This window comes from Panthera pardus, unplaced genomic scaffold (genome assembly GCF_024362965.1).
Source record: "Panthera pardus isolate Hobbes unplaced genomic scaffold, ASM2436296v1 HiC_scaffold_3, whole genome shotgun sequence".
In the NCBI taxonomy this organism is placed as follows: domain Eukaryota; kingdom Metazoa; phylum Chordata; class Mammalia; order Carnivora; family Felidae; genus Panthera; species Panthera pardus.
The window spans coordinates 33,723,148-33,749,848 of NW_026526876.1; the positions used below are offsets into that span (position 1 = coordinate 33,723,148).

The following is a 26,701-nucleotide window of genomic DNA, read 5'->3' on the forward strand; positions in this document are numbered from 1 at the left end:
GAACCAAACACTGAACCATGGGTAGGACTGGGAAAAGAGAGCCCCTTGGAAGACTGTTCACTCCAGACTCTCTTTCCAGGGAATCTAGTGGCATAACCTCATGGGTGAGGAGTTCCAAACAACTCCACCCCATGTCCCTGGCTGTCCTACCCTCTGAGTAATGGAGAGAGCCATTTGGGGTTGTGATGATTCTGTCTCCTTTGAAGCCATCTGATGAAATTCTGATTTCACCAACCACTAGCACCCATGAGGAACCTGGTGTGACACAAGCTAAATGGAATAATTTTATGGGTTGAGGAGACTCTTTGCAGGCATCTAACTAGCATATTTTGGAGAAAAAATTAGCTGAAGCATTAGGAAAGGAAATTATGCTGTATGCCAACCCCCACCCACCATTAAGGGTATAAAAGGACCATGGAGGAAGGAGAAACTCAAACCTCACCACATCCACCTAGATTAGCTTACTTGCTCTCCATCACCTCTCCCTGCACCATGCCTTACAACTGCTGCCTTCCCAACCTGAGCTGCCGCTCCACCTGCTGCTCCCGGCCTTGCGTGCCCCCCAGCTGCCACACCTGTACCCTGCCCGGGGCCTGCAACATCCCCGCCAACGTGGGCAACTGCGGCTGGTTCTGCGAGGGCTCCTTTAATGGCAGCGAGAAGGAGACCATGCAGTTCCTGAACGACCGCCTGGCCAGCTACCTGGAGAAGGTGCGCCAGCTGGAGCGAGAGAACGCGGAGCTGGAGACCAGGATCCGGGAGTGGTGCCAGCAGCAGGTGCCCTTCGTGTGCCCCAGCTACCAGTCCTACTTCCGGACCATCGAGGAGCTCCAGCAGAAGGTGAGGGGGTGCCATGTGGGGGCACAGCAGCAGCTGACTGTCTTTGAACAATAAGACATTCTCAAGTTCAAGTGGCCCTCACAGTAGAATCTTGTTTTCAGATTCTGTGTGCCAAGTCTGAGAATGCCAGGCTGGTGGTGCAGATCGACAATGCCAAGTTGGCCTCTGATGACTTCAGAACCAAGTAGGTTGAGACTTTTAGGCTAGGTGACCCCTAAGGTACTTATGGCTCTCTCATGGCCCCGTGGGACTAACATTTCCTGGAAGGGGAGAGGCAGCCATTTTTCCCTTTTGATTTCTCTTCTGAAGCCCGGCTTTATCTAAAACTGGTTTCAAACAGAGATCCAGACTCATATGCTGTGTGCACTTCAGCCTATATTGCTATCTCTGGAAGGCCTTCTTAAATCCCCAAATTCAGAGATTGACAGAGACTGTTCTATGGGGAGTGGTGGTATATTAACCAACCAAATTGAGAGGAAAATGAGAGACTCCATCTCATGAGTTCTTGTGGGGACCTTCTGGTGTTAGGGTGAGTCAGGGGCCTCTCCAATCTATTTGAGCAGAGCTTGAGGGAAACATGGAAGAAAAGGGGGAGAAAACTGTACCAGCTCAAAGAGATGGAGGCCAGTCCATGCACACAAGACACAGAACAGGGGACCGGCTTCTTTCCTGCCTCATCCTTTCTGATCTGTGTGTGCAGGTACGAGACGGAGCTGGGCTTGCGGCAGCTGGTGGAGTCGGACATCAACGGCCTGCGCAGGATCCTGGACGAGCTGACCCTGTGCAAGTCTGACCTGGAGGCCCAGGTGGAGTCCCTGAGGGAGGAGCTGCTGAGCCTCAAGAAGAACCACGAGGAGGTGAGAGGAAAAGGAAAAAAAAAGTAGGTTTCAGATCCAAGCCTTTAGCATCAGCAACCAGGAGGCAAGTGCCATCAGGCTTCTTGAGCTGGGAGTCTTCTCTGAAGAACTCAAGACTCTTCAGAGAATGATGATACTATACCCATAGCATGTAGGGAGGTGGGTTGCTTATTCTCCAGCAACTGGGTGAGGTTGGGCAGGTGTTGGAGATGCTGAGAAAAGGCATCCATTTATTGAGCCCTGCTCGCTGCTGCTCACTGTTAGTTTTTAAATTTGGTGGTAGAGATGGAAGGAAAAAAAGAACTAAGACATGTTCCCTCTCTTCAACGGGCTCCCAGTGGTCTAGGCAGATGGCTATGTACAAACAATGGTAGAATACGGGCAGAGGAAAGTAGTTCCATATGAGAAGTATGAGCAACATATGCAGGGAATAGTCCAGTCTACCTGGAAGGAGACAGGGAATGTTCTCAGAGACATGTCGTGGGAAGGAGGAGGCTTTCACACTTGGATGTTTCAATCTGGGGGAAGAGACTGAGCAAAGACACAGAAGTGGAGGAGCAGGTGTATTAGAGTTTGGCACATGGATTGATATGGCTGGGCATGCATTACCTATAGGGGTGAGTTGGGAAATGAGGTAGGATTTGCACAGGCCAGGGAGTTCGGACTTAAGTCTTATTGGAAATGTGAGCTTTTTTCAGTTTTGGGGGGAAATATATTGATGTGATCCCTATTTGGGTCTAATCCTACATCGTATCTGTGTCAGTCTTTGGGAATGATCAGGATATACATTTTTGGCAGGGTTGTGCTCACTTTCCTACAGTAGGAAGATATACAGCAGATCCATTTCCGTGGTTCATTTCTTCCTCTTCTTCCCTCAGGAAGTCAACACCCTGCGCTGCCAGATCGGAGACCGCCTCAACGTGGAGGTGGACGCGGCCCCCACCGTGGACCTGAACCGCGTGCTCAACGAGACCAGGAGCCAGTATGAGGCCCTGGTGGAGACCAACCGCAGGGACGTGGAGGAATGGTTCACCACCCAGGTGGGCATCTCAGCACGCGGCCACCCGGGCCCCTCGGCCCCTCGCGGCCCTCGAGGCAGGGTCTCACCCTGTCTGGTCCCCTGTGCTGTTTCAGACCGAGGAGCTGAACAAGCAGGTGGTGTCCAGCGCGGAGCAGCTGCAGTCCTGCCAGGCGGAGATCATCGAGCTGAGACGCACGGTCAACGCCCTGGAGATCGAGCTGCAGGCCCAGCACAACCTGGTGGGTGTCGCTCGGGGTGCTGCCCACCCTCTCCTCACCTGGTGAAGCCCGTGACTTCCCTGGAGTCCCACGGAGTCGCCCCCTGAGAAGCGGCTCTGTGACATTCCATATGTTCCCCACACAGAGGGACTCCCTGGAGAACACGCTGACGGAGACCGAGGCGCGCTACAGCGCCCAGCTGAGCCAGGTGCAGTGCATGATCACCAACGTGGAGTCCCAGCTGGCCGAGATCCGCTGTGACCTGGAGCGGCAGAACCAGGAGTACCAGGTGCTGCTGGACGTCAAGGCCCGGCTGGAGTGCGAGATCAACACGTACCGGGGCCTGCTGGAGAGCGAGGACTGCAAGTGAGTGCGAGGCAAAGAACTCTGGAGGACATGTGGTGGGACTACAAGATATTGTGAGCATACACATGGCGGCCACGTTTTCAACTCACAGAACAACGTGCATGTATAGAGTCCATGATGTGACAGTTAAGCAGAAAAGGAAGGTCAGAGGTGAAGGGCATACATCCCCTGCATCAGGGAGCTAACGATAGAGAAGTGGTGGTGGACAGATTGTTGCAACAATAACTGTTGGGTAAGACAGCGTGTATTGTTTTCAGGGGAGCTCAAGAGCGTAACATTTTTCAAAAGGACAATTTCCACCTCAGCACATGGCATTCTGGGATGGGGAGAAGGATTCGATGGCAATCAAATTTGATTCCAACTATCTCCAAGCACTGAGAATTCATGGGTTGTCTCATTAGGCACCTTAGGGCTCTCTCCACAACCATCCCCAACCCGCTCTAAACCTCTGTGTCCTCCCAGGCTTCCCTGCAACCCATGTGCTACCACCAACGCTTGTGGCAATTCCTGCGGGTCCTGTGGTGCCTCTCAAACGCGTTGCTCTTAATTTAAGAACTTGCACCCTCTTTGAAGACAACAATGAAGCCACTCTGATCAAGCAAAGGAAAGGTCCTCGGGTCTTGCCTTCTTTGGAGCCTAGCCATGCCAAATATGATATCTCTAGACATGAAAATGCCTTCCAGATTCAACAAGCAAAGGCACACATGGTTAACTTCCAATGTCTGGGAAATCCCTTTCTGTTGAAGTTCGAGTGTCTTTGTTTCTGAAGATGTCCAGCTCCATGGTATCTGAGCTCCAGGTATTACTTTTAGGGCATTTCCTGTATGTATTGTGTTTCCTGTTTTTCTTGCTTCTTTGGTATTCTCTGGAATGCAAGGAAGCTACTTCATTTACTTCCCAATAAACTTCATTTCTCTGGCATAGTAAATGTGTTTCTCATTCATATTTATGCACTGTAAAGTACCTGTTGTGGCTATTTCATAAAAACGTCCCTTTGTTAGGATGAAATGGGTTAAATGACTAACCCCAGCCATTATGCTCCACTGGTAAATACTGCTGGCGGGGGGAGGGACTGTTCTCCTGGGAAGCTCCTGCCAAGGGGCGACCATGAAGGAAACCTGGCCTCCAACACTCATGCCCCTCTTTCCTTGGCTGCAGGGTGCTTGGCAATACTGAGTCCTCCCCAGATCTGACTGCTATTTCCCACGGTCATCCTCATCATTCAGGGGTTGGTTTTCTGTTCCCCTTTCTCGTAAACTGCCTAAAGACCAGCTTCTGAAGAAACTGCTCAAAGAGCAGCTACCCTCTCCTTTCAACCTGTCAACTGTACCTGCATCCCCACTGTAGATAGCTGCCTTTCCCTGAAGACGTGCCTTCAATGATTTCCATAAACCAGCACACTCTGGGTTCTCTCGTTATACCTCCTGCTACCCATTTTCCAGCTCCTGATTAGCCTGCCTTCTCCTTTCTGTCCCAGTTGGAGGAAATGCCTAGATCCTCAGCTGTGTTTGTTTCTCCTCCATCTCTGTTCAGGAAGAACTAGCACCTCTATGCTGACAACTCCGAATCTTGCTCTCATTTTCGTTCAAGTCCCAGGTCTTTAGTTGCCCATAGGACAGTTTCACTTGATACTAGGCTGCCACATCACATTTAATTGGACTGAAACTTATCTTCATCAAACTGGTTCCTCTTGTTACCCACTTGTTACACCCAACACTTCGTAATCTAAAGACCCTTTAAATGCAGGTAAGCGCATCTCCCCACCCCCCCTCTTTTCAAGTTCCCTCTTTCCTCTAGGTCTTCTCTCCTATCTACAATGTTCTTCTGTAACTTCTGTATCATTTTATTTCTTATAATTTCAAGAAAGACCAGTGCTCATTGTCTCCCCCAACAGACATGAACCCTACCCCCCACGTGATTCATATCTGAATTATTAGAGCTCTCAATTCTCTTGGTCGCTGTGTCAAGTCTTCATTCGATTTGACCCTATCTAACCTACACAACTGCAACCAACCATCTGTTCTGTATGCTCCATGTGGAGCACTGAGAATACACAAATAAATGAGCCCTGGTCCTGGCCCACAGCATGTTCACAGTCTAGAACGGACAAGACAAAGAGACAACCCTTATGCAGACAAACATCCATGTGGCTCAAGAAAGGTGTAAGTAAAGAATGATACATTTCTGACCTGTGAGAGAAAAACTATATGATTTCAGGAATTATTTTTATAGTTTAAGTGTGAGAGAGTGGTAAAAAGAGAGAGGAGGTAGAGCTCAATCAGAGCTTTGAAAACCCAAATATTCTGTTCATATAAATACTGTCTGCCTATCCTTCAAGAGAGACAGTATCATCACCCAGTTATAGCCCAGTGTAAACCACAGAATACTGTAAGTGGAATAAAGGAACAGTAACACTAATGAGGATTCATGAGAAGGTTATTAAAACTTAATATACTTCCCTTGTTCCAACTTCAGTCGACGATTACTGTATGATATTAGCATAATTCTGAAACGAAGTTTGATGAGGTATGTTTGGACAGATGAGTATATGCAGGTCTGACAAGAGGGAAAGTTTTCCCAAACATGAACTTTGCCTGGTAAGGAGAAGAGGAAGCAGGAAATGTGTCTAGAGCTTGGCAGACCAATTTCTAACTGGAGCAAAGCATAAATGTAGCGGCTGATGATGAAACTGCAAAGTAGTCATGGAGCACCATATCTGGCAGTGCTTTTCATGGTTATCTGTGAGATTTCTTTGTAAGGAAGTTTGGTATATGATCTATCGAGAGCTATGTATAAGGCGGGTTGTGATGAGTCCTAGAAGTTGGTGAGATTGGGTGGAAAAGAAGGAAGAATCATTGGGGGGCTGGTGAGAGACAACAGGACAGAGATGGGGGTGGTGGTTGGGGAGCCAAGGGTGGGGTGGATTTCAGAGGCACAGCCTGGGATGTGGAAGCAAATTCGGGGTAGAGGAACAATGGAAAGGGAAGGAAGGAAACTAGTACTGATTGAATACCTGCTTTGGGTCAACATGAGAGACATTTTTTGAGCCTGAGAAAATGAAACACCAGTGGGGCTCCAGTGGAGAAGGCTGGAAGAGAATGACTGGATTTGGGAGAGACGTCAGAGAGTTACCTAAACAGAGATGATCAGTTAGAACCATAGGAGTTGTTAAGACTGTCAAGGGGATGATGTTACACTATGGACAACCTTGGGAACCACTGGTAGAAATGACAGAGTGGCCTCAGGCTCTCCAAAATCCCTGACGTGAGGTTCCTTTTTGATTTGGCCCAGTCCCCAAGGAGAGAGGTGATATCTGGTTAAAAGCAGTTGGGAGTGGGAAGCTGAAGCAACACAGAAGTCAAAAAAGGGGTGCCTGGATGGCTCAGTTGGTTAAGCGTCTGACTTCGGCTCAGGTCATGGTCTCACGGTTCATGAGTTGAGCCCTTCATTGGGCTCTGTACTGACAGCTCAGAGCCTGGACCCTGCTTCAGATTCTGTGTCTCCCTCTCTCTCTGCACCCCCCCCCCCCCGCTCACATTCCATCTCTCTCTTTCAAAAAATAAATACACATTAAAAATTAAAAAAAAAAGAAGTCAAAAGAAATTGGGGTTTTGATGAGGGAATGGTCAATGGCATCCTTCTCATGAATCCTCATTAGTGTTATGGTTCCTTATTTATTCCACTTACAGTATTCTATGGTTTACACAAGGCTTCAATTAGGTGAAGATATTGTCTCTCTTGAAGGGAGAGAAAGAGGAGAATTCAGACAAGTCAGTGGACATAGTAATAGGGAGATCACTGGTGACCATAGAGAGAGCAGGGTCTATAGGTTGCTGAGGAAAGAAGTCATAGTTCAGTGACTTTCACATCTTTTTCAAGTTACCAACTTAATAGTGAACTTAACACAAAAGTTCAACACAATGTATTCATACTAAACATGAAGCTTACTTTGCTTTATCTTCTGTGTACTCTTTTAAGTGTTTATTTATTTTTGAGAGAGAGAGAAAGAGATGGGGGGGGGGAGAGAGAACAAGTGGGGGAGGAGCAGAGAGAGAGAGAGAGAGAGAGAGGGAGACACAAAATCTGTACAGGCTCCAGGCTCTGAGCGGTCAGTGCTGAGCCCGACACAACATGGGCTCAAACCCATGATCATGACCTGAGCCGAAGTTAGAGGCTTAACTGAATGAGCCACCCAGGTGCCCTCTCTGTGGAACTCTCAAAATGTTTTAGCACCTGCTCTTCCCTTTGGTATGCAGAGCAGTCACATAAATAGGTGTTCATTCCTTCTCTGAGTGGTTCCTGAATCCAGCTTTCACAGATTAGGACCATTAAGTTATATTGTCTTGGATTTTTTTTCACATTCTTCTTGACTTCTCTATTCTAGACTGGATAGAGTTAACATACTGATGAGCTTTGCATTTTTATGATTTGGCTTGGTCCCTTAAAGACCTCCAAACTCCATTCCCACTGGGAGTCGAAGACTGAGTGTAAGGGACAGAACAGCAGTCCTGGAGAGGATTTGAGTGATGGGCTTTGAATCCTATTTCGGGGTGCATTTTGATCAGCCCATATTAGCATTGACCTAGCTCGTTCTGCATATCCTCCTCTGCTTGTTCCTCATTGAAAATCTTGTTTGAACATCTTCCCAAAGCCAAGCCAAACCTGTTGGTTTAATTCCTGGATCACCATGACAATTGCTCCCTTCAATGTGGTAAGACTGAGTGGTTGATAAACTGGCAATAGACACTTTTATGGAATAGTCTATGGAAGCCCTATATCTTGTTCTTATAAGCAGCTCTAACGGGGGCTGGCCCAGCAGGGTGGGCTAGGGTTGGTAATGAACAGTGTTTCTGCTTTTCGGATTTTCCAGTGAATAACTCTTCATCTCTTAGGCAAACATCAGTATCTTGGTCTATGTGTGCCCAGCAATGGCACTCCTGGTCTCTTCTTGCCATTTGTCTACATTAAAATAGAATTAATCTGTAAGTGGCCCAGTATGTTACTTTGCATTTCCCAAGTAATGCAATTTATATTTCTCTTGGTGAGAATTTCAAGTGCCAGTACCTGGCCATCAGAGAAGATGGTTTTGGGAAGGAGGAGGGAGGCTTCCTAATACCTTTAAAGTTCTGCCATGGGAGGATGGATGGTCTCAGTAGATCTGCCCTGAATCCACTCTGTGGTTGAGTGCCTCCGGTGGGTTGGCATGTGATCTCTCCCATGGATATAGTCTTGGCTTCCATAATAAATAGTATCTTTTAACCTCAAGTGCAATTTTCTCACATCTGGAGACCAGAAGCCTTACCGTGGCGTCTGCCACAATTACACAGGCAGGTCTAAAACTTTTTTGTTTGTTAGGATTTGATCTGCTCATCATGTTTATTGAAGGGTCATTAACTAGAGACAATGACATTGCTTATGTAAAGGGAAGGATTCAAGCACACAGTAAGTGGAATAAATAAAAAACAACTGCCTCCCAGAAATCTTGGGAGATAAAACTTGGCTCTTTTCTAAATAAACCCAAGTCCTCTCAGCTATTATAATCTAATTACCATGTAGCTATGCAGCAATCATGGTTATTTTTGCTCAAGAGGTGGGAGTAGTCATGTTTTCTAAACTCTGCCCTCCACTTTTGAAGATTCAGGGTACTTATCTCTGGGTCATTTTGTTCTGAGGCAGAAGCTGCCATCATGGTTTAGGAATCCCTGTGGACATATTTATCAATCCAGAATACAGCATCTCTCCTATTCTTTAAAAAAGTGCCATTGTCTCGGTTTTCCTCTTTGGAATGTTGAGAAATAGAAGAAGGAGCGAAACAGAAAAGCTGATGAATCTGATGAAAGCTATTTGTTTTATGTTATTAGTACCGATTTTAAACTAGCACGCCCGTCCGATCTCTCTCTAAATGTAGAGATTCAGGCAGGAGAGGCAGAGAATTGTGGATTGTGAACGTGGGTAAGGATGTCAGTGTCTTCAAAGCATTACCTTCTGGGAGACTGCACACTTACTCCAAATTCGCTGCCCTTTATGGGAGCAGATCTGAAGCTTCATGTTGGCAATGACTTTCAGAATCACCCAAGAAAAAGTACATTGTTATTTTACAGTCCCAATGTGTTTCTGACCCATTAAAGATGCTACCAAATTCCGTTGCTTATCCCACTTACTAGGCTTGGTTCCAAATGATATCTGGTGAGTTTCAAAAGGAGACACACTCTCAGAAGATGAAGATTTGTCTTCAATGAGGCTAACCAAAAGAAAGTGTCCCAGAGTGTGAGGTCAGCTTTGTAGAAGAGGTGATGTGAGCGGTGGCTATACAGGAGGAATTTGCACATAGCTTCCAGAAGGAATTGCTTTAAGGTGTCTCTGTCCTATTTTGAGTGCTGATAGATGAAACGTAAAGTGCTCATAGTTCATATCTCCATCTGGAATAGCACCGGGGCAGAAATATATTGATGGTCAAAGATGTTACTAAGCATGTCATGGCGTGGTGGTTTTTCAGGATCACATCCTTTGGAGAACTGGGCTCAGATGTTTCTCTGTCAAATCAACCAAAGGTTTCTTTTTTTTTTTTTTCAAGCTTTTAGCAGGTATTACACTTTCTCATTTAGCAGACTTCCTTCCATTAGAATGGAAAGGACCTTTGGTTCTTTGATGGAGAACAGGCTTTTGTTTCTTGGCCCACTCTAATGTAGGAGGGGATAGTGTCTGGTAGTGACTGAGCTTCACTGAACTCAATCCATTTGCGCATTATTGCAAGTCAGTAGTGAGGAGACTGGAAGAGACGGTGTGATGGAGACAGCGTGGCTGTTGGAGTCAGAGAGGTTTGGGTTGGAATGCTGGCTCACAGTGTGGGAGCCCTGGGACCACAGGCAACCTCTCAGAGGCTTGGGGTCCTCCTCTACAAACCCTGCAGGGTTTTGTGAGGCCGGGAGGAAATAATGCATATGAGGTGCATCGAACAGTGGTCCTCAGGAATCCGGTGCCATTCCGATAACACTCCCGTTGTGTGTAAGCACACAATACATTCTTCATGCAGGGTGGGTACTCCCAAGTTGTTTGTTTCCTTAACGTTGCTGACCACTGAGTAACAGTAGAAATGGAGTCTGGTGGTGGGTGGAGGGGCTTCCTGCAGCCCCTCTAAGGAGAGCAGAGAGTTGCCTCCAACTGGTCCGCATGCAAGGGCAAAGGGCTGTTGAACAGGATGGCCTCACAGGTCTGCTCTGGTCTCAGCTTCCAGGATTCCCTACTGAACAGTCCAGTTTCCAGACAGGCTTCCTTAAGTGGCTTTCCTCACAGAGCCCTCACTGAATGGGAGCTGGATGAGGCACAAGTGTTTCCTCCTTTAGGAGAAAGAGGCACAGAAGTGCCTCCATCTCTGGGGGACAGGGGACAGCTGTCACTCTAACTCAAAACCCTATGAATAAGCGCTGCTGTTGACAAGGTCATGGGTTGGTCACTTTGAAGGTCTTACTTAACCAACCAGCATAATTGGCGAGGAGTCCTGACTTAGCAGGAAGCCAGAGTAAAACGTTTTATGAGGTGAAGGACTCGTGTGAGGTGGCTAAATAACAAGTGGAAAAATGGGTAAATAAGGTAAAAGGTGGGTAATGCTGCATGTGGTCACCACACCCACTGCTGACAGAATATAAAGCTCTGGACAGGACCAGGGCTTACATCAGAGAGAGGAATCAGCCTTTGGAACTGACCTTCAGAGCTCTGCTGAAAAGCCCTCCAGCACCATGCCTTACAACTTCTGCCTTCCCAACCTGAGCTGCCGCTCCACCTGCTGCACCCGGCCCTGCGTGCCCCCCAGCTGCCACACCTGTACCCTGCCCGGGGCCTGCAACATCCCCGCCAACGTGGGCAACTGCGGCTGGTTCTGCGAGGGCTCCTTCAATGGCAGCGAGAAGGAGACCATGCAGTTCCTGAACGACCGCCTGGCCAGCTACCTGGAGAAGGTGCGCCAGCTGGAGCGGGAGAACGCGGAGCTGGAGACCAGGATCCGGGAGTGGTGCCAGCAGCAGGTGCCCTTCGTGTGCCCCAGCTACCAGTCCTACTTCCGGACCATCGAGGAGCTCCAGCAGAAGGTGAGGGGGTGGGCACCACACTGCCGACTTAGTTAACTGTTTAATTTTTTTGAATGTGTTTTTATTTGTGCGAGAGAGACAGAGAAACAGAGTGTGAGCGGGGAGGGGCAGAGAGAGAGGGAGACACAGAATAGGAAGCAGGCTCCAGGCTCTGAGCTGTCAGCACAGAGCCCAACGTGGGGCTCAAACTCACAAGCCGTGAGATCGTGACCTGAGCCCAAGTCGGAAGCTCAACCAGCTGAGCCACCCAGGTGCCCCAGGTTAACTATTTAAATTTAACGCACCAACTTCTTAATGGATCTAAGGCTGTTCAAAGCTACACCAATAAAGACATTGACTTCATTGGCTTAGGTAGGACATCTTAGGAAATCTGTTTGGGAAGCTCTATAGGAAGGATGCAGACTGGGGTAGGATAAGGCATCAGACAGGTAAGATGTTTCTTACCTAAAACCAGAGCATCTGATTTTTTAGTTCTGTTATGATATCCTGGTCTTGTTTTTAGGCCTATAGGCCTGTAGGCTTAAAAAAGCATGCACCTGAATTAGTTCAGCTAGGAATTTCCTGAGTAGATCCTCAAATATTTAAAGCCTTTCAAAGCTGTAGCAAGAGACTACGTCCATAGCAAAGCAAAAGAGCTGTTGACCCCATAAGCCTCACTAATATACACAGGCCCTGTACCATCCACTAGAGCAAGCATGCATGTGAGAATTCAGGGTCAGAAATGCAGGAGCAGAAGTGGGGATAAGTATAGAGTCAGCATAGAGAGAGAGACTTAATACATGCTGTAGGTCAGGGAGGGCTTCCCACAAGAGGAATATCTGAGTAGGCTTTGATGGATGAATAGTTTATATCCAGTGGCACAAGCCTTTGATTCTCCAAGGAGATTGACTGGTCACTGCTCAGTAGTGCTGACAAAGTGAATGCCAGAAAAGGGGCCATGCAATTTGAAGATCATGTATTCATTTGCCCATATTTACTGAACACAAGGCACAGTGCTTGAGTGGGGGATGAAGTTCAGAGTAAGATAGTCTAGTCTCTTTCCTTCAGGAGCTCGCAGTCTAATAGGGGAGACAGACATGGAAACACATGGTGAGAAGTGTAACTGGCTACGTGCAAAGTACTGTGGGCATGAACGGGGGATGTGACCCCCTGTGGGAGCTGGGGGCGGGGTGGAGGGGGAATGTGGGTCATTCAAGGCGTCTTGCTGGGTGGGCAAGGATATCCCAGGGCATTCCAGATAGAGAGAGAAGCTTTGTACAAAAGCATGGAAAAGGGTAATATGAGGGGGAGTGGAAAGAGGTCAGCAGGGCTGGAGTAAAGGGGTGTAAGGGTAGGAAAACCAACCTGTCCTGGTTTGGCTGGGATTCTTCTGGGCTTAACCTTCCAAGGGCCCCCTATTTCTTTCTTTCTTTCTTTCTTTCTTTTTTTTTTTTTTTTAACATTTATTTATTTTTTAGAGACAGAGCGAGACAGAGCATGAGCAGGGAAGGGGCAGAGAGAAAGGGAGACACAGAATCCTAAGCAGGCTCCAGGCTCTGAGGCATCAGCACAGAGCCTGACGTGGGGCTCGAACTCATGAACTGCGAGATCATGACCTGACATGAAGTCGGACACCTAACCCACTGAGCCACCCAGGCGCCCCAAGAACCCCCTATTTCTAAGCAAACTGGGACACAGGTCACCCTAAGTGAGGCTCATTACCCAGTTTGCTCAATTCCTGCAAGAAGCCAGAGGCAGACCAAAGAGAGGAAGAATTAATGACTAAGGGCACATTTCCCCTTGACTGTTTTAGTTTTGAAATGAACGGTGCTATTAATTGGTTCATCTTCCTTTTATTCCCAAACTGAAAATCTGAAAAGACTCAAAGCTATTTGGAAAGAATGTGTGCTTGGAAAAAAAAAAAAAAAAAGCTTTTCACTTTAAGGCACAGGCGTTCCTTCTCAGTATAACTCATTTCATAATGAATCCTGTCCCCAGATCCTGTGCAGCAAGTCTGAGAACGCCAGGCTGGTGGTGCAGATCGATAACGCCAAACTGGCTGCGGATGACTTCAGAACCAAGTAAGGTTTTTCTGAGGATCAGAGCACTCTAGTAACACACAGGCTGACTTATGACCTGATGAACTCGGTCCTGGGTGCGAGCAAGCAGATGTCTGGGGTGACCCTGGGAGGATTCTTGCATTGGGTTAGCCAGGTTAAATGTCAGTTTCCTCACTGAATACAAGAATGTTGCATTTTAAGCCTCCTTTTAAGGAGTGCAAGAAACCACCCACCCATTCTCTTTTTCAACTTAATATGTGGGCCCAGGTTAAAAGTGAATTTCACACCTGTTTCTTAGTGTAGGTTCACCACTATCAGCCCGTCAGAAAAAAGTTACTAAATCACAAAAATAGGAAGCAAAATCCATTTTAGCGAATGACTTTTTTCTAGGTGTGATCATTACAATCATAAGAATCCTTTGCATGTTTAAGGGACTTTATAGCTTACAATGTAATTGTAATTATTATGCCATTTCTACATCTTTGGACCAACCTGTGAAGTGTTAGTTTGGTTTCCATTGTATAGATGAAGACGTCAAGGCTCAGAGACATTAAGGAATCTATCCATGGTTCTGATTTCTAATTCAATGCTTTCATTACATCAGTTTGCTTTCAAGGTGGTTGGAAAGGATGGTAAGACAATCTATATAACAGGCTTATGAAGTTCACCAACTCACTGAAAGAGGCAAGAAGACAAGGCCTAATCCATAGCAGCCTGTACATGGGGTTCTTAGAACAAATGCAGTTAATATCAGATTAAGACTGTACATAGGCCCCCAACCAATACCTTCCCTGTGGGTCTCAGGGAAGAAATAAGTCTTTTTTCATTCAGCATGGTAGCATTTTTTTCCCTTCCAAAAAACTTTTTAGAAATTCAAAAACCTGCAAAATGTAATTAATTCGACTGGGCCAGCCAAGTAAAGCCCTGGAAAAAAAGTCTTTTTTTTTTTTTCACTCCCATTGACCTTTTGGCATGTGTGCAGGTATGAGACGGAGATGGGCTTGAGGCAGCTGGTGGAGTCAGACATCAACGGCCTGCGCAGGATCCTGGATGAGCTGACTCTGTGCAAGTCCGATCTGGAGGCCCAGGTGGAGTCCCTGAAGGAGGAGCTGCTGAGCCTCAAGCAGAACCATGAGCAGGTGAGGGAGTCCCAGCCCCCATCATCCCAAATGGAGCACTCCATACCTCCCCCGAGCAGGATAAGGTCGGTCTTTACTAAGTGTCTTAGAACTAACACAACAGTTTGCTGCTTGCTCAAAACCCTCTTGGGGGAATTTTCAGGGACTGGCTCATAAGCTTACCTCTTTCACCTAAAAGAATGTGGTCAGCTGACTTATTTTCCCTTGGGGCCAGATATACGGCCAAAAGTCCACACAAAGATATTTAAAGTACTTTCTACTATTTGACAAGTTCTATTAGCTTTTGAAGGTGACAAATGAAGGACTAAGACTGGAAGAAGACAGCAAACTCCCTCATGTTATATGTCACCTAGATACTAGAACCCAGTGGGTGGATGGGTGGATGGATGGGTGGATGGATGGGGGGGGTGGATGGATGGGGGGGTGGATGGATGGATGGGTGGGTGGATGAATGGATGGATGGGTGGGTGGGTGAATGGATGGGTGGGTGGATGAATGGGAAAAATGAGAGATGAAGGAACTGAAATAATGGGTGATTCAGACCTCATGGTTGAATGTAATAGAGGATGTCAGATGCATGTATCAAACATTAGATTTTTAAAAATATAATGCATTGTCAAGTTGGCTAACGTAGAAGAGGAAACTATGTATACACTATATAATGGCAGAAGACCAGGAAATAAATGGGAGGAGTTATGCCTGGTTTCTCTGTATTGAAATAGCAATAATTATAAACCAGTTACCATACCAGGCTTATCACTGAGAAAAGGGAAAATCAGAAAGAAATGATAGAATCCTGGATTGGGAAGAAGCATTAGCAATCACTTTTTCAAGCAGCCTCATCATGCAGATGAGAAGACACTCAGGTAAGAGGCCTGTATCACACAGAAGTAACTCAGCTGGTTCTACATCAACTGGGCCTCAATTCATATTTCCTAAATTCATTGCAAACTTCTTCCCATCATATTGAACTTGCTCAAAGAGAGTTTATTGACAGACTTTTTTTCCTGAGTTCATTCCTCTCCCTTCCTCCTTCAGGAAGTCAACACCCTGCGCTGCCAGATCGGAGACCGCCTCAACGTGGAGGTGGACGCGGCCCCCACCGTGGACCTGAACCGCGTGCTCAACGAGACCAGGAGCCAATATGAGGCCCTGGTGGAGACCAACCGCAGGGACGTGGAGGAATGGTTCACCACCCAGGTGGGCATCTCAGCACGCGGCCGCCCGGGCCCCTCGGCCCCTCGCGGCCCTCGAGGCAGGGTCTCACCCTGTCTCGTCCCCTGTGCTGTTTCAGACCGAGGAGCTGAACAAGCAGGTGGTGTCCAGCGCGGAGCAGCTGCAGTCCTGCCAGGCGGAGATCATCGAGCTGAGACGCACGGTCAACGCCCTGGAGATCGAGCTGCAGGCCCAGCACAACCTGGTGGGTGTCGCTCGGGGTGCTGCCCACCCTCTCCTCACCTGGTGAAGCCCGTGACTTCCCTGGAGTCCCACGGAGTCGCCCCCTGAGAAGCGGCTCTGTGACATTCCGTGTGTTCCCCACACAGAGGGACTCCCTGGAGAACACGCTGACGGAGACCGAGGCGCGCTACAGCGCCCAGCTGAGCCAGGTGCAGTGCATGATCACCAACGTGGAGTCCCAGCTGGCCGAGATCCGCTGTGACCTGGAGCGGCAGAACCAGGAGTACCAGGTGCTGCTGGACGTCAAGGCCCGGCTGGAGTGCGAGATCAACACGTACCGGGGCCTGCTGGAGAGCGAGGACTGCAAGTGAGTGGCCAGCAGACATCATCCCTGCAAGGCACATGTATGGTTCTACTCAAGGACAAAACAGAGACTTTTCGGGTTAAGATTCAGAGGCCAGCATGTCTGTAGAGATCAGAGGTTTCTGTTACAATAGTGTACCGTAGAGGGAATTTTTTGTTGTCATTACCTGGCCGAAAGGTATTTTCTTTTCCAAAAGATACTCAGGAGACTTGACTGTTTTCTCCAGCTGGTGAGCTTTTGGAGGCTGATGGGTAAATAAAGCCTTCTACCTTCACGGTTGGCCTGTCACAGCAAAAGGGAAAACAAAACTCAACAACCATCACATGTATTTGAGCAGCGCTTTCAGATTTAAACCACACTTTCAAATCCACTATTTCATTGATCCTTGTTGGAATCATCCGAGGCAGGCGGAGTGGGGACAGTATAGCCAACTCACATATGAGCATGACACAGTGTTTTCATGAACACATTCTGTGTGGTAGGTATTACCAATCCCATCTTACAGGCAGGGAGACTGAGGCTCAGAGGGGTGAAGGGACTTCCCCATAGCTCCAGGGTTATAGAATGAGGGCTGGAATCCCACCCTCAGTCTTCTTTGCTCTTCTCTGACACTGTCTCAGAGCTTTGTAGAAGGAACAGTCTGAAGAAGGCTTGGCTTCCTAAGATGTTGGAGAATGGCTTCTGCTTTTTCTGTCTCCTTGGGTTGACCTCCCTCCTTTTTAAAAATGATCCCTCTCGTGCTGATGAGCTATTAATTCTGTCTCCCAGGCTGCCCTGCAACCCCTGCGCCACGACCAATGCGTGTGACAAGCCCATCGGGCCCTGCGTCACCAATCCCTGCGCCCCGTGTGGCCCACGCTCCCGCTGCGGGCCCTGCAACAACTTTGGGTGCTAGATATCCAGGGGCCAGCAAGAGGATTGCATGAAGACAGAGGGGCCATCGATGGGCCAGCCCTGCTTCTCTGACGAGCATCAGCCACAGGAGCCAGCCCCAGGCATCCCTATAAATCACGATCTGGAAGGAGAGCAAGAGCCCAGGTGTGGCCCGGCACTGAGCCCAGCCCACCTGACCCTCATCATTCAAGGCTGCTCTCTTGTAGTTATGCTGTGACCTGATGGTCTGCCAGGTCTGGGCTGTGAAGGTGTCATACGACGTGTATTGTGGTTCTCTCTGTTGCTTTGACCTCCCTTGCGGGTCCCCGAATCCCTTTGTAAATCTAATAAACTTTCCTCTTGCAAAGCAGTGATGGTTCTCATTTGTATTCATTCTTTCCAAAGTGTTCACTCTGTTGTGTACGTGCTTCTTATAAAACCACTTGAAAGCACAGGAGGACTGTGTCATTAATCCTCTCCCCAAAGGGCTTCATCACCATTAATTAACATTCATTAGGTGCAGTGAGCCCAGCGTCCACTTGGGCCAGCTGGAAACCAGTAGGACCACTAAGTCAACAGGATTCATCTGAATATGGTGTATATTCACTATGGGAGCTGACTCAATAATGCACAGTGGTTAACATTTCTAGAAAGTTCCCCTTTTTCTTTTCTAAGTGCCTGCAAGAAGAAGGACAGGAGCTAACATTTATTGGACACTGAGCAAGTACCAGGAACTACACAACTCATTTTCTTTCTTCTGTACCAGTAAGGAGCCCAGAAGTGACAGTTATGCTGGTGCCCTGCTCCTGCATGTCCGGTGCCTCCTGATGTCCGGCCACGGTTGATGGTTCCCACAGTTGTGCGTGCTGAGTCCATGCAAGCCAACTGTCCCATCTTGGGCTAAAGTGCTAGTTATGTAATCTCTCCTTGAGATGCAGCTGACACTATGTCCTGCTGCTAGGATGATGGCTGCTCCAGTGTTGGTCATAAACTCTTGTCTTAACACACTTAGCTTCCTTAGTGTCTGCTCCGGTGGCGTTGATTTAGCTGGTGCTGCTGGAGCTCCCTTATCCAGACCTCAGGCGTGGCCCTGGACAATGACAGAGTGACCCTCCATGCTGTGCTCAGAATGTCCCAGATCCAGCTGGTGTACTTCAGCCTCTCATCCTTCCTTCCCAGAAGCCACCTGCATGTGGGCTATGAATACACTTCTGCACCCTATGCAATCAGTTCTCCGTATGTGCTGGGACCACCATTCACCCATGGGTACCAGCAGCTGCCTTTATCAGGGACAGGTCCCTCCCAGACACCCAGTCCTCTGCCTTGCGAGTGAGAGCTCCAATGTTTCAGCGCAGTAAATACACTTTCTCTTACCGCTCAGTGTGTAAAGCATCAAACAAAACGTTGTCTCTATGTTAGTCAAGTCTATCAATGGGAGGACTAGGTCTGGGGGAGGCTGTCCTGAATCTTGGTCTCTGCCACAGTGATTTCTTTGGTGAAGAAGAGAAAGGAGTTCAAGGAAATCACTCTGTCCCAGGACAAAGCCAGATTGATTTCTGAGCTGTCTGGGTGGGTTTCAGTGCTACTCACCTCGTATATGGGGCAAGACACATGCGCTGAAGTCCCCTGCCGGTGAGCTGTGATTTGCCACCTGGTGAAACAAGGCACTGCTGCTATTTCTTATTTTAAATTGCTAATTATGAAGTATTTCAAACATCTGAAAATACAAAAAAAAACATTAAGACACCTATAAATCCACAACCAAGATTTGATAGATGTAACCTTGTGCTGTATTTATACCATTGCTATGTGTGTGTTTTGTTTGTTTGGTTTAGTTTTTGGGAAAAAAAGGTTACAAGTCGACCTCGAACTGATCCGTTACCCATTCTTCTCTCCCTCTGTCCCCCTGGAGGTAAATTCCATTCTAAATTTAGTGATATATTATTCTCCAATTTAAACATTTCTAAAAATTATACATAGGGTATCCATGTACAGTGTGTGTGTGTGTGTGTGTGTGTGTGTGTGTGTGTGTGTGTGAATTAGCAGTTTAAATTAGAAAATACAAGTGGTATAAAGCTTGCCGTCAATTTTCTCCATTCAACATTACGTGTCTGAGATTTATCTGTGTTAATACACATTATTCTTATAATTTATTTTAACTTCTTTGTAGTATTTCATAATGAAACAGATCATGTTTTTATTTACTTATTCCACTGCTAAAGGACAGTTAGGGTGTTTCTTCCTTTCTTTAATCATTATAAACAGTGTTGCAAGAACATCCTTGTCAACATCTCTCTTTATGTACCTGTGTGAGTCGTTCTCCAGAGCCGTGGTTCTCTAAGTGTGGTCCTGGGAACCTGGGAAGCTGTCAGAAATGCAAATTCTTCAGTCCTACCCCAGACTTACTAACTCCAAAACTCTGGGGGTAGGGCCCAGCAATCTGTTTTGTTTTGTTTTACAACTTTGTAAAAATGTTTTGGGTATACATCCAAAGGAAATGAAATCACTGTCTCAAAGCGATAACTGCACCCCCATGTTCAATACAGCATTGCTCACAAAAGCCATAAGTGGAAACAAATGTCTGTAGACACAGATAACTGTAATATATATACAGATTATACACACACACACACACACACACACACACACAATGGAAGGGGAAAGAAGAAGGCAATCTTGTCATTTGTGACAAAGTGGATAAACTTGGAGGACATTATGCTAAGTGAAATAAGCCAGACATAGAAAGTCAAATACTGCAAGGCCTATTTTTTGTTAACATTTTTTTAAAAAATTAAAAAAAAACCCTTTGTCTATTTGAGTATAGCTGACACACAATGTTGCATTCATTTCTGCATTCTCTCTCTTACATGTGAAATCTAAAGAAGCTGAACTCATAAAAACAGAGAGTAGAAAGGTGGTTGCCAGGGACCAGGGGTGTGATGGAAATGGAGAGCTGTCGGTCAAAGTGTACAAAGTTTCAGTTACACGGGATGAGTACGTCTTAGAGCTCTGATGTACAGTGTGGTGATGATAGTTAATAATACTGTATTGTATTTTTGGGAATTTTCTAAGAAGAAAAATCCTAAGTTAAATCTTCCCAGCATGCATGCGTGCACCTGCAACCCCCCAAACACACACACACCCAAAGGTGACCCAGTAGAGGTGATGAATACGTCATTTAGCTGGATTGTGGTGATCCTTCCACAATGTATGTGTATGTATATAAAAGCATCAAATTGTACACCCAGCAATCTGTTTTCACTTGCAAATTTGTGCAGTGCCAACAGATACAAATACTGCCAATAAATGTGGGTATGATGGCATCGTGTTGTTATAGCTTGTAGTTTTCTTATTCTTAGTGAAATTAAGCCTTTAAAGAATCTTTTGATTGGCCGTTTGGGTTTCTTATCAACTCAATAAATTCAACTCAATAATCATGGAATGCCCACGATGACCTAAAACTGTCCTGGGTGTCAGGACAGGGGAGTGAAAGAAATTAAGACCTGCTCCCAAGGAACTTACGTTCAGGTGGGGAGACAGGCAGTAAAAAGAGTCAGACAAACATGACTATGTCAAGTGGTAAGTGCTAAGAAGCAAAACACAGCTGGGTGCTGTAGACTGTGCCCCCCAAATCCTCATGTTGAAATCTTCGCTCCCATTGTGATAATATTGGGAAGTGGGGGCGTTTAGGAGCTGATTAGTCCTGAGGATAGAGCCTCATGAATGGGGTTGGAGCCCTTACAAACAGAGACCCCAGAGGGCTCCTCACCTCTCCTGCTATGAGAATACTACTGTCTATGAACCAGGAAGTGGGCCCTCACTGAACACTGAGTGTGCAGGAGCCTTGATCTTGGGCTTCCCAGCCTCTCGACTGTGACAGATAGATTTCTATTGTTTATAAGCTGCCCAGTCTTTGGTAACCTACAATAGCAGCCTGGACTAAGACACTGGTCAAGGGGACAGAGAAGGATGGGGGAAGAAGCCTTTCAGATAGGGTGGTCAGGGCACTGAACGTCTGACAGAAAAATAGGGTTTAGTCTATTGCATTGAATTTTACTACTGACACACTTGGATTTATTTTTAAAATCTTATTTTGTGCTTGCTATCAATTGTGATTTCTTTCTTAGCTTATTGTTTTCCCCTTTCCTGAGATCTATCAGCTTGATCTTGTTTTCTTTGTTGATGCTTATTAATTTTTAAATGTGCAGACATAGTGCTAATTTTAACTAATCTCTCTCTTCTTGCATATAAAACAAGGTGCAAAGAAATTTTGATTTATGTTCTTTATTTTTTAAGTTCTGCCTTTTTAAAAAAATTTTTTTTAATGTTTATTTTTGAGACAGAGAGAGAGACAGAGCGTGAGCGGGGGAGGGACGGAGAGAGAGGGAGACACAGAATATGAAGCAGGCTCCAGGCTCCGAGCTGTCAGCCCAGAGCCCAATGAGGGGCTTGGACTCATGAACTGTGAGATCATGACCTGAGCTGAAGTCGGACGCTTAACCGACTGAGCCAGTCGGATGCCCCTAGTTCTGCCTTGTTTTTGCACTCAAAAATTTGGTCATTGTTACTATTATTTTTAGATTTTCCTGTATGTTTACTGGGTTGTTTGCTCCCAATGCTTTTTGCACTTTCCTCCTCCTTTCTGGTTTTAATTTCTTGTTTTCTGAAATGCATTCTTTGGTAGTTCCTACAGTACCTGTGATAAGTTCTCCCAGTTTCTGTCTGAAAATGTCTCTTCTTAGTGGTCCCTCCTGAACGATGGTTTAGTTCAGTGTGGAGTTCCAGAAGGGTGGCTATTTTCCTCCGGTCTTTTCAAGATTATCATACCATTGTCTTTCGCATTTTGTTGCTGATGCTAAAAAGCATACTACCCATCTAAGTGTGGTTCCATGTTGGTAATCCTTTTATTTATTTCCCCCTCTCTTTGTTTCTAAGATGGCTTCTTTGTGTTGAAGTGTTGTGTGGCTTCACTATATTTTGTCTAGCGGTGGGTCTGGTTTTGTTTTCCTAATTAGGATTAATGTGCTTCTTGAATTGATTCATGCTTTTCAGAACCAGTGGAACATTCTCAGCCATTGTGTTGTTTGTGTATTACTTCTGTCTTATTCAATTTTCCACGTTTTAAAAGATAGCTTTATTGAAGTATAATTCATATTATGTAAAATATAATTCATATGCCACAAAATTCCCCTGTATGAAGTTTACAATTCAGTGCTTTTCATTGTAGTCATAGAGTTGTATAGCCATTATTACAATTTTAGAACATTTCATCACCTCAAATAGATACCGTGTACCCACTACCCAGAAGTCATTCCCTAGGACACCCCACCTCAAATTAGGCAACCACAATGGTGTCTATAAGGTCGCCTAGCTTAGGCATTGCATATGGATAGAATCGTAAAATCTGTGGTGTTTTTGGACTGGCTTCTTTTACATAATGTTTTAAATTTAGAGACCAAATAAAAGTTCAGCTTTTTTTTTTTAATCTTTCTGTGACAATGAGCATACTTTTTTCTTTCTCTTTTTCTTTTTCTTTTTCTTTTTCTAGATCACTTTTTCACTAAGGGTACAGTCCCTTGAGAGATACGGGTTTTTCCTGTTGTCTGAGCTCCAATGCTCTCATATAGACTGAAGGTGTTGTCCCCTGTCCCTCATTTCTAATTCACTGTTTTTCAACCTAGCCTCTTTACAAACTCTCTGTGTGACCTTAAGCAAATCACTTCCTCTTTGGGGTTAACGTTTTCCCATTTGTAACATAGTTGGGTGAGATGACCACTTGAGCCCTTGGTGGCTCCAACATTCTAAGATTCTAGGCTTTATCTGACTCAGACATGATTTCCAGAAGAGAAATTTCACAATCCTTTATTTGTGTGGGAAGTCCATTCTTAGAGTGTGGCTCAGTGTGAGGTGATTCTAATACATGATCTTGGACTATGGACTGGCAGTAAATTGGCAGAACATTTTTCCAGGGGTTGTTCCTTTTGGCATTCTCTTTGCCTGAAGCTCATAACCACACCTCAGTCACTTTTGAACTACAGATTGTTTGATCCCATAGGAAGCTTGGTGTCCTTTCCTCACTTCCTAATAGCTCCCCTTCAGAATTGGCAAAGTCAGAAGTTATCACAAGGGTGACAGTGAAAATCATGACAAAACTTTTATTTCCAGAACAACAAGCTCAAGGGTAATTTAGTGATTATATTGGAATAGGAGACTTACTTGGTCTTTTTTACAACTCTTTACTTATTTAGAACACTTACAAGAATTTCCTTTTGGATTTTTTCATGTAAATTTTATTCCTTTTGCTTGTGTAGGAGGAATAGGTATGTTTTCAAAAAATTTGGAGAGAACAAAAAAGTACAGAGAAGGGCAGGGGAAGCATTCATAACCCTACCATTTAAAAGCATCCAATGTCATCATTATAGTGTGGTTCTTTTTATCTCTCAGTTGTCCCCATTGTTAAAATCATGTACATTAATTTTGTTATGACTGTGTGTTATTTTGGGTAACTATACTGCTCTTGAGTAGGGTCACTATTTGTGGTTCTAAGTTGTTTCAACCAATGGGATATAATTATATCTAAGTTGTTCCAAGCTATTGAAACAAAATTGTATCATCAATTTAGAAATAATGATTGAAATCAGGATGGCAGTAAGGAACCTTAATATCACTGAATTGTATCATTTCCATATTCACCCTTTATTCTTCTTCAACATGGCATATCTATGGGTAACAAGTGTGTTTTTTCTGTTTTTTTTTTTTTAATTGTCTTTGATATCTGCCCCTAAGTAGTTGACAAACCATATTGGTTGTGAAATTATTCAACATTTCTGCAGTCTGCTGTTGGGGGCTGGGAATCCATGGGGATTAGCAGATTTGGCTTCTAATTATATGATCCTAAGTAAGCCATTTCTCCATTCTGAGCCTCAGTTTCCTCATTTATAGAATGAGAGGCTTGGATAAGATGATCATGATGATCTCTGGTATCACTCTTTTTCCAAGATTTTCTCCCTCTCTGACAATTTTGGCTTTTGGGATTTACATTAGGAAGTGGAAGGGAGGATCAGAAAAGCCAAATGCAAAGCAGCCTGGTTTTGGATCTGCAGCTATAGCTGAATCATGGACTCTTGCTGTGAGCAGGTCCCTGAGTTCTGCTGTCTTCTGCTAGAACAGCAGTAAGGAGCCTTTCTCTTCACCTAGGCACACAACTGAATTCTTTCCTCATAGCTTCTCTTTAAGATAACAAATAAGTCTCATCTTATGCCTTGAAAAAAACCCCAGAAATTGTGTTATATTCATGAGCATTTCTGATTGCTTGTGCTTCTTGGGTAGATGTTCCTAAATCATCAACTATTATGAATCATCAAATCCAAACAAGCTTGACATCTTTAAACTACTTAAAGCACACTCTAATTATTGTAGAAAGTTTGTATTGGTAAGACCAAAGCTCACAATCTTTATAATCAGGTGTACAAACGTACTGTGGCAGGACTTCTTTAAACAATGGACATCTCACCTCTGGGTTATTTAAAATCTTGATTGCCTAAAGTTCAGTGTGGAGGTACTTCAAGAACACAGGTACTGTTTACAGTAAACACACTCATGTGACCATGGAAAGGTCCTGGCAACTTGTTGGCCAATGTATCCAAGACCCTTTCCATGATTCTGATCTTATAGGGTCCCTTTGCCACACTTGACACTTTTGACCTTCACCTCCACTTTGAAGCTCTCCTCCCTAACCTTCTCTGATGCCATGAACTGGCTCTCTTCATTTTCTCCAACCATTTCTCCATTTCTTTATGACTCTTTTTCCTTCTCCTGCTCTTAGGTTGGGGAATCCCCAAAGTTTGGTCCTTAAGTCCTTGTTGCTCTTCTCTTCGTACATTCTCTCTTGGTTCATTTCTCCAGCTTTCACATCTTCACTAGGCTCATACCCGCCATGAATTCTAGCTTTGTTACTCCAAGGACCTGATGAACATTTTCCTGTATAGATTCCACCATTCCTTCCAGTATAGCTGATCAAGAATGAAACTATATCACTGCTCTCCTTAGAACCTTCAATGGCTTCCCATTGACCTCCTGATGAAGCCTAAGCTCCTCAAGGAGGTATACAAGGTCCTTCATATGAAAGTCTTTCCATGGCTTCAGGGAACTCAAGTAGAGAGAGAGAGAGAAGAATGTAGGTCATGACAATGCCATGTGCTCAAGGTGAGATGAGAACTCACAGAGGAGGAAGAAATAATCTGTCAGAAGTTAGGGAAAGAGCTAAGTCATTTATATCTAAACAACATGAGATGATGGACAGAGTTTACTTCTCCTCCACCCTCATCTATCACTCCCTGACTTACATGGTGCTTACTGAGCTTCTCTCAGTTCCTCTGTTGCAGAACCTCCCAACCTTACTGAGGTGAATGGATTGGAGGGTCCATGGTGCTCATGCTCTGAATCCTTGGAGTGGCTGGCCAAGGCAGCCCAGACTGCCCCAGTGAGCCGCAAAGTGTGATCATTTCTTACATAAGCTTTTGTGTGAAAAATGGGAAGCATGCCTGAATACAATGTGCACTTGCACCAAAAAGCCTTACTAGACCCCCCCACTCAGTCTGGTAAGGTCCTCTTGCACGTTCCTATAGCCGCTGGGGCTTGCCCTGTCACAGATGTATCCTGCACCCAGCTGGTGTGCATCCTCCACCAGATTGTAGGCTTGCCTCTCTCGCTCACCGTGCCTGCTCGGTTCCTGGCACATGAAGGGCTCAGTTAAATGTCTGTTAAAGGAAGTGGGCTGGCTCATCCTTGATGAGCAAAACAGTCTGTGTTCCTCTCAAATATTTTGCTTGCCAAATTTTGGGTTCATTCTTTATCCTCTCCCACATCTCATCTTTCTAAATGATTGCTGGTTTAAAAAAAATGTCTTCTTTGAGAATGATTCTTAACACCATTTCTTCTTTTATGCTTCCTCTGCAGACACCTAAATGAAGCCCCACCTCACCGCTGGCCTGGATTACTGCGGTCGCCTCCTTGCTGGCCCCTCTGCCTCCAGCCTTACCTTCGTTTTGCTAAAACAGATAAATGTTTGCTAAATATTTCCTAAAACATCTCCCTCCAGGACAGTCTAAGCTCTTTAGCTTTGCCATAGAGAACTTCTACCATATGGCCTCGACCTCCCCATACAGCTTTATTTTCTACAATCTCCCTACACACCTCTTCCCTCCCAGCCACTAGTCTCATTGACTGTGTGTGTCACACCTGCCCGCTGTGTGTGCACACCATTCTTCCACCTGCAGGGCCCATATTTCTCCTCTGCGTCTCAGAAGCCTTGCGCCCCAGCACATATATGCTCCTGTGAACTTCCCATCCTGGCAGTGCCCTCTTGCCCATTTCCTCAATCTCTCACTTATCACTTACCATCTCCTGCCTTAGATTATGATTCCACATTCATTCCTCATCCACTCAACGCACATCCATTGAGTGTCTATTGAGTACCATGCACTTAAAGCTGAGGATTCAG

At 45.6% G+C, this 26,701-nt stretch overlaps 2 protein-coding genes across 2 annotated transcripts; both read left to right on the plus strand.

Annotated features, from left to right (window-relative positions):
* The first annotated feature begins 421 nt into the window (after positions 1–421).
* KRT34 (keratin 34) lies at positions 422–4,230 on the plus strand. Its single transcript, XM_019435433.2, has 7 exons — positions 422–840; positions 942–1,024; positions 1,541–1,697; positions 2,576–2,737; positions 2,832–2,957; positions 3,082–3,302; positions 3,765–4,230. The coding sequence occupies exons 1-7, from the start codon at positions 493–495 to the stop codon at positions 3,847–3,849; spliced, it is 1,182 nt and encodes a 393-aa protein (XP_019290978.2). The 5' UTR covers positions 422–492; the 3' UTR covers positions 3,850–4,230.
* A 6,726-nt stretch (positions 4,231–10,956) lies between these two features.
* On the plus strand, positions 10,957–17,569 carry LOC109258551 (keratin, type I cuticular Ha3-II). Its single transcript, XM_019435435.2, has 7 exons — positions 10,957–11,386; positions 13,364–13,446; positions 14,408–14,564; positions 15,603–15,764; positions 15,859–15,984; positions 16,109–16,329; positions 17,095–17,569. Exons 1-7 carry the CDS (start codon positions 11,039–11,041, stop codon positions 17,219–17,221), a joined length of 1,224 nt encoding a protein of 407 aa, XP_019290980.2. The 5' UTR covers positions 10,957–11,038; the 3' UTR covers positions 17,222–17,569.
* Positions 17,570–26,701: the final 9,132 nt, after the last annotated feature.

What these genes read in the sequence shown, in the direction of transcription:
- KRT34 (XM_019435433.2), top strand. Translation starts at nt 493, where the DNA reads ATGCCTTACAACTGCTGCCTTCCCAACCTGAGCTGCCGCTCCACCTGC. An exon ending in TCAAGAAGAACCACGAGGAG is followed by an intron (nt 1,698 to 2,575) that starts GTGAGAGGAAAA and finishes TTCTTCCCTCAG; the next exon opens with GAAGTCAACACCCTGCGCTG. An exon ending in CTGGAGAGCGAGGACTGCAA is followed by an intron (nt 3,303 to 3,764) that starts GTGAGTGCGAGG and finishes GTGTCCTCCCAG; the next exon opens with GCTTCCCTGCAACCCATGTG.
- LOC109258551 (XM_019435435.2), top strand. Translation starts at nt 11,039, where the DNA reads ATGCCTTACAACTTCTGCCTTCCCAACCTGAGCTGCCGCTCCACCTGC. An exon ending in TCGAGGAGCTCCAGCAGAAG is followed by an intron (nt 11,387 to 13,363) that starts GTGAGGGGGTGG and finishes TCCTGTCCCCAG; the next exon opens with ATCCTGTGCAGCAAGTCTGA. An exon ending in GCGGATGACTTCAGAACCAA is followed by an intron (nt 13,447 to 14,407) that starts GTAAGGTTTTTC and finishes GCATGTGTGCAG; the next exon opens with GTATGAGACGGAGATGGGCT.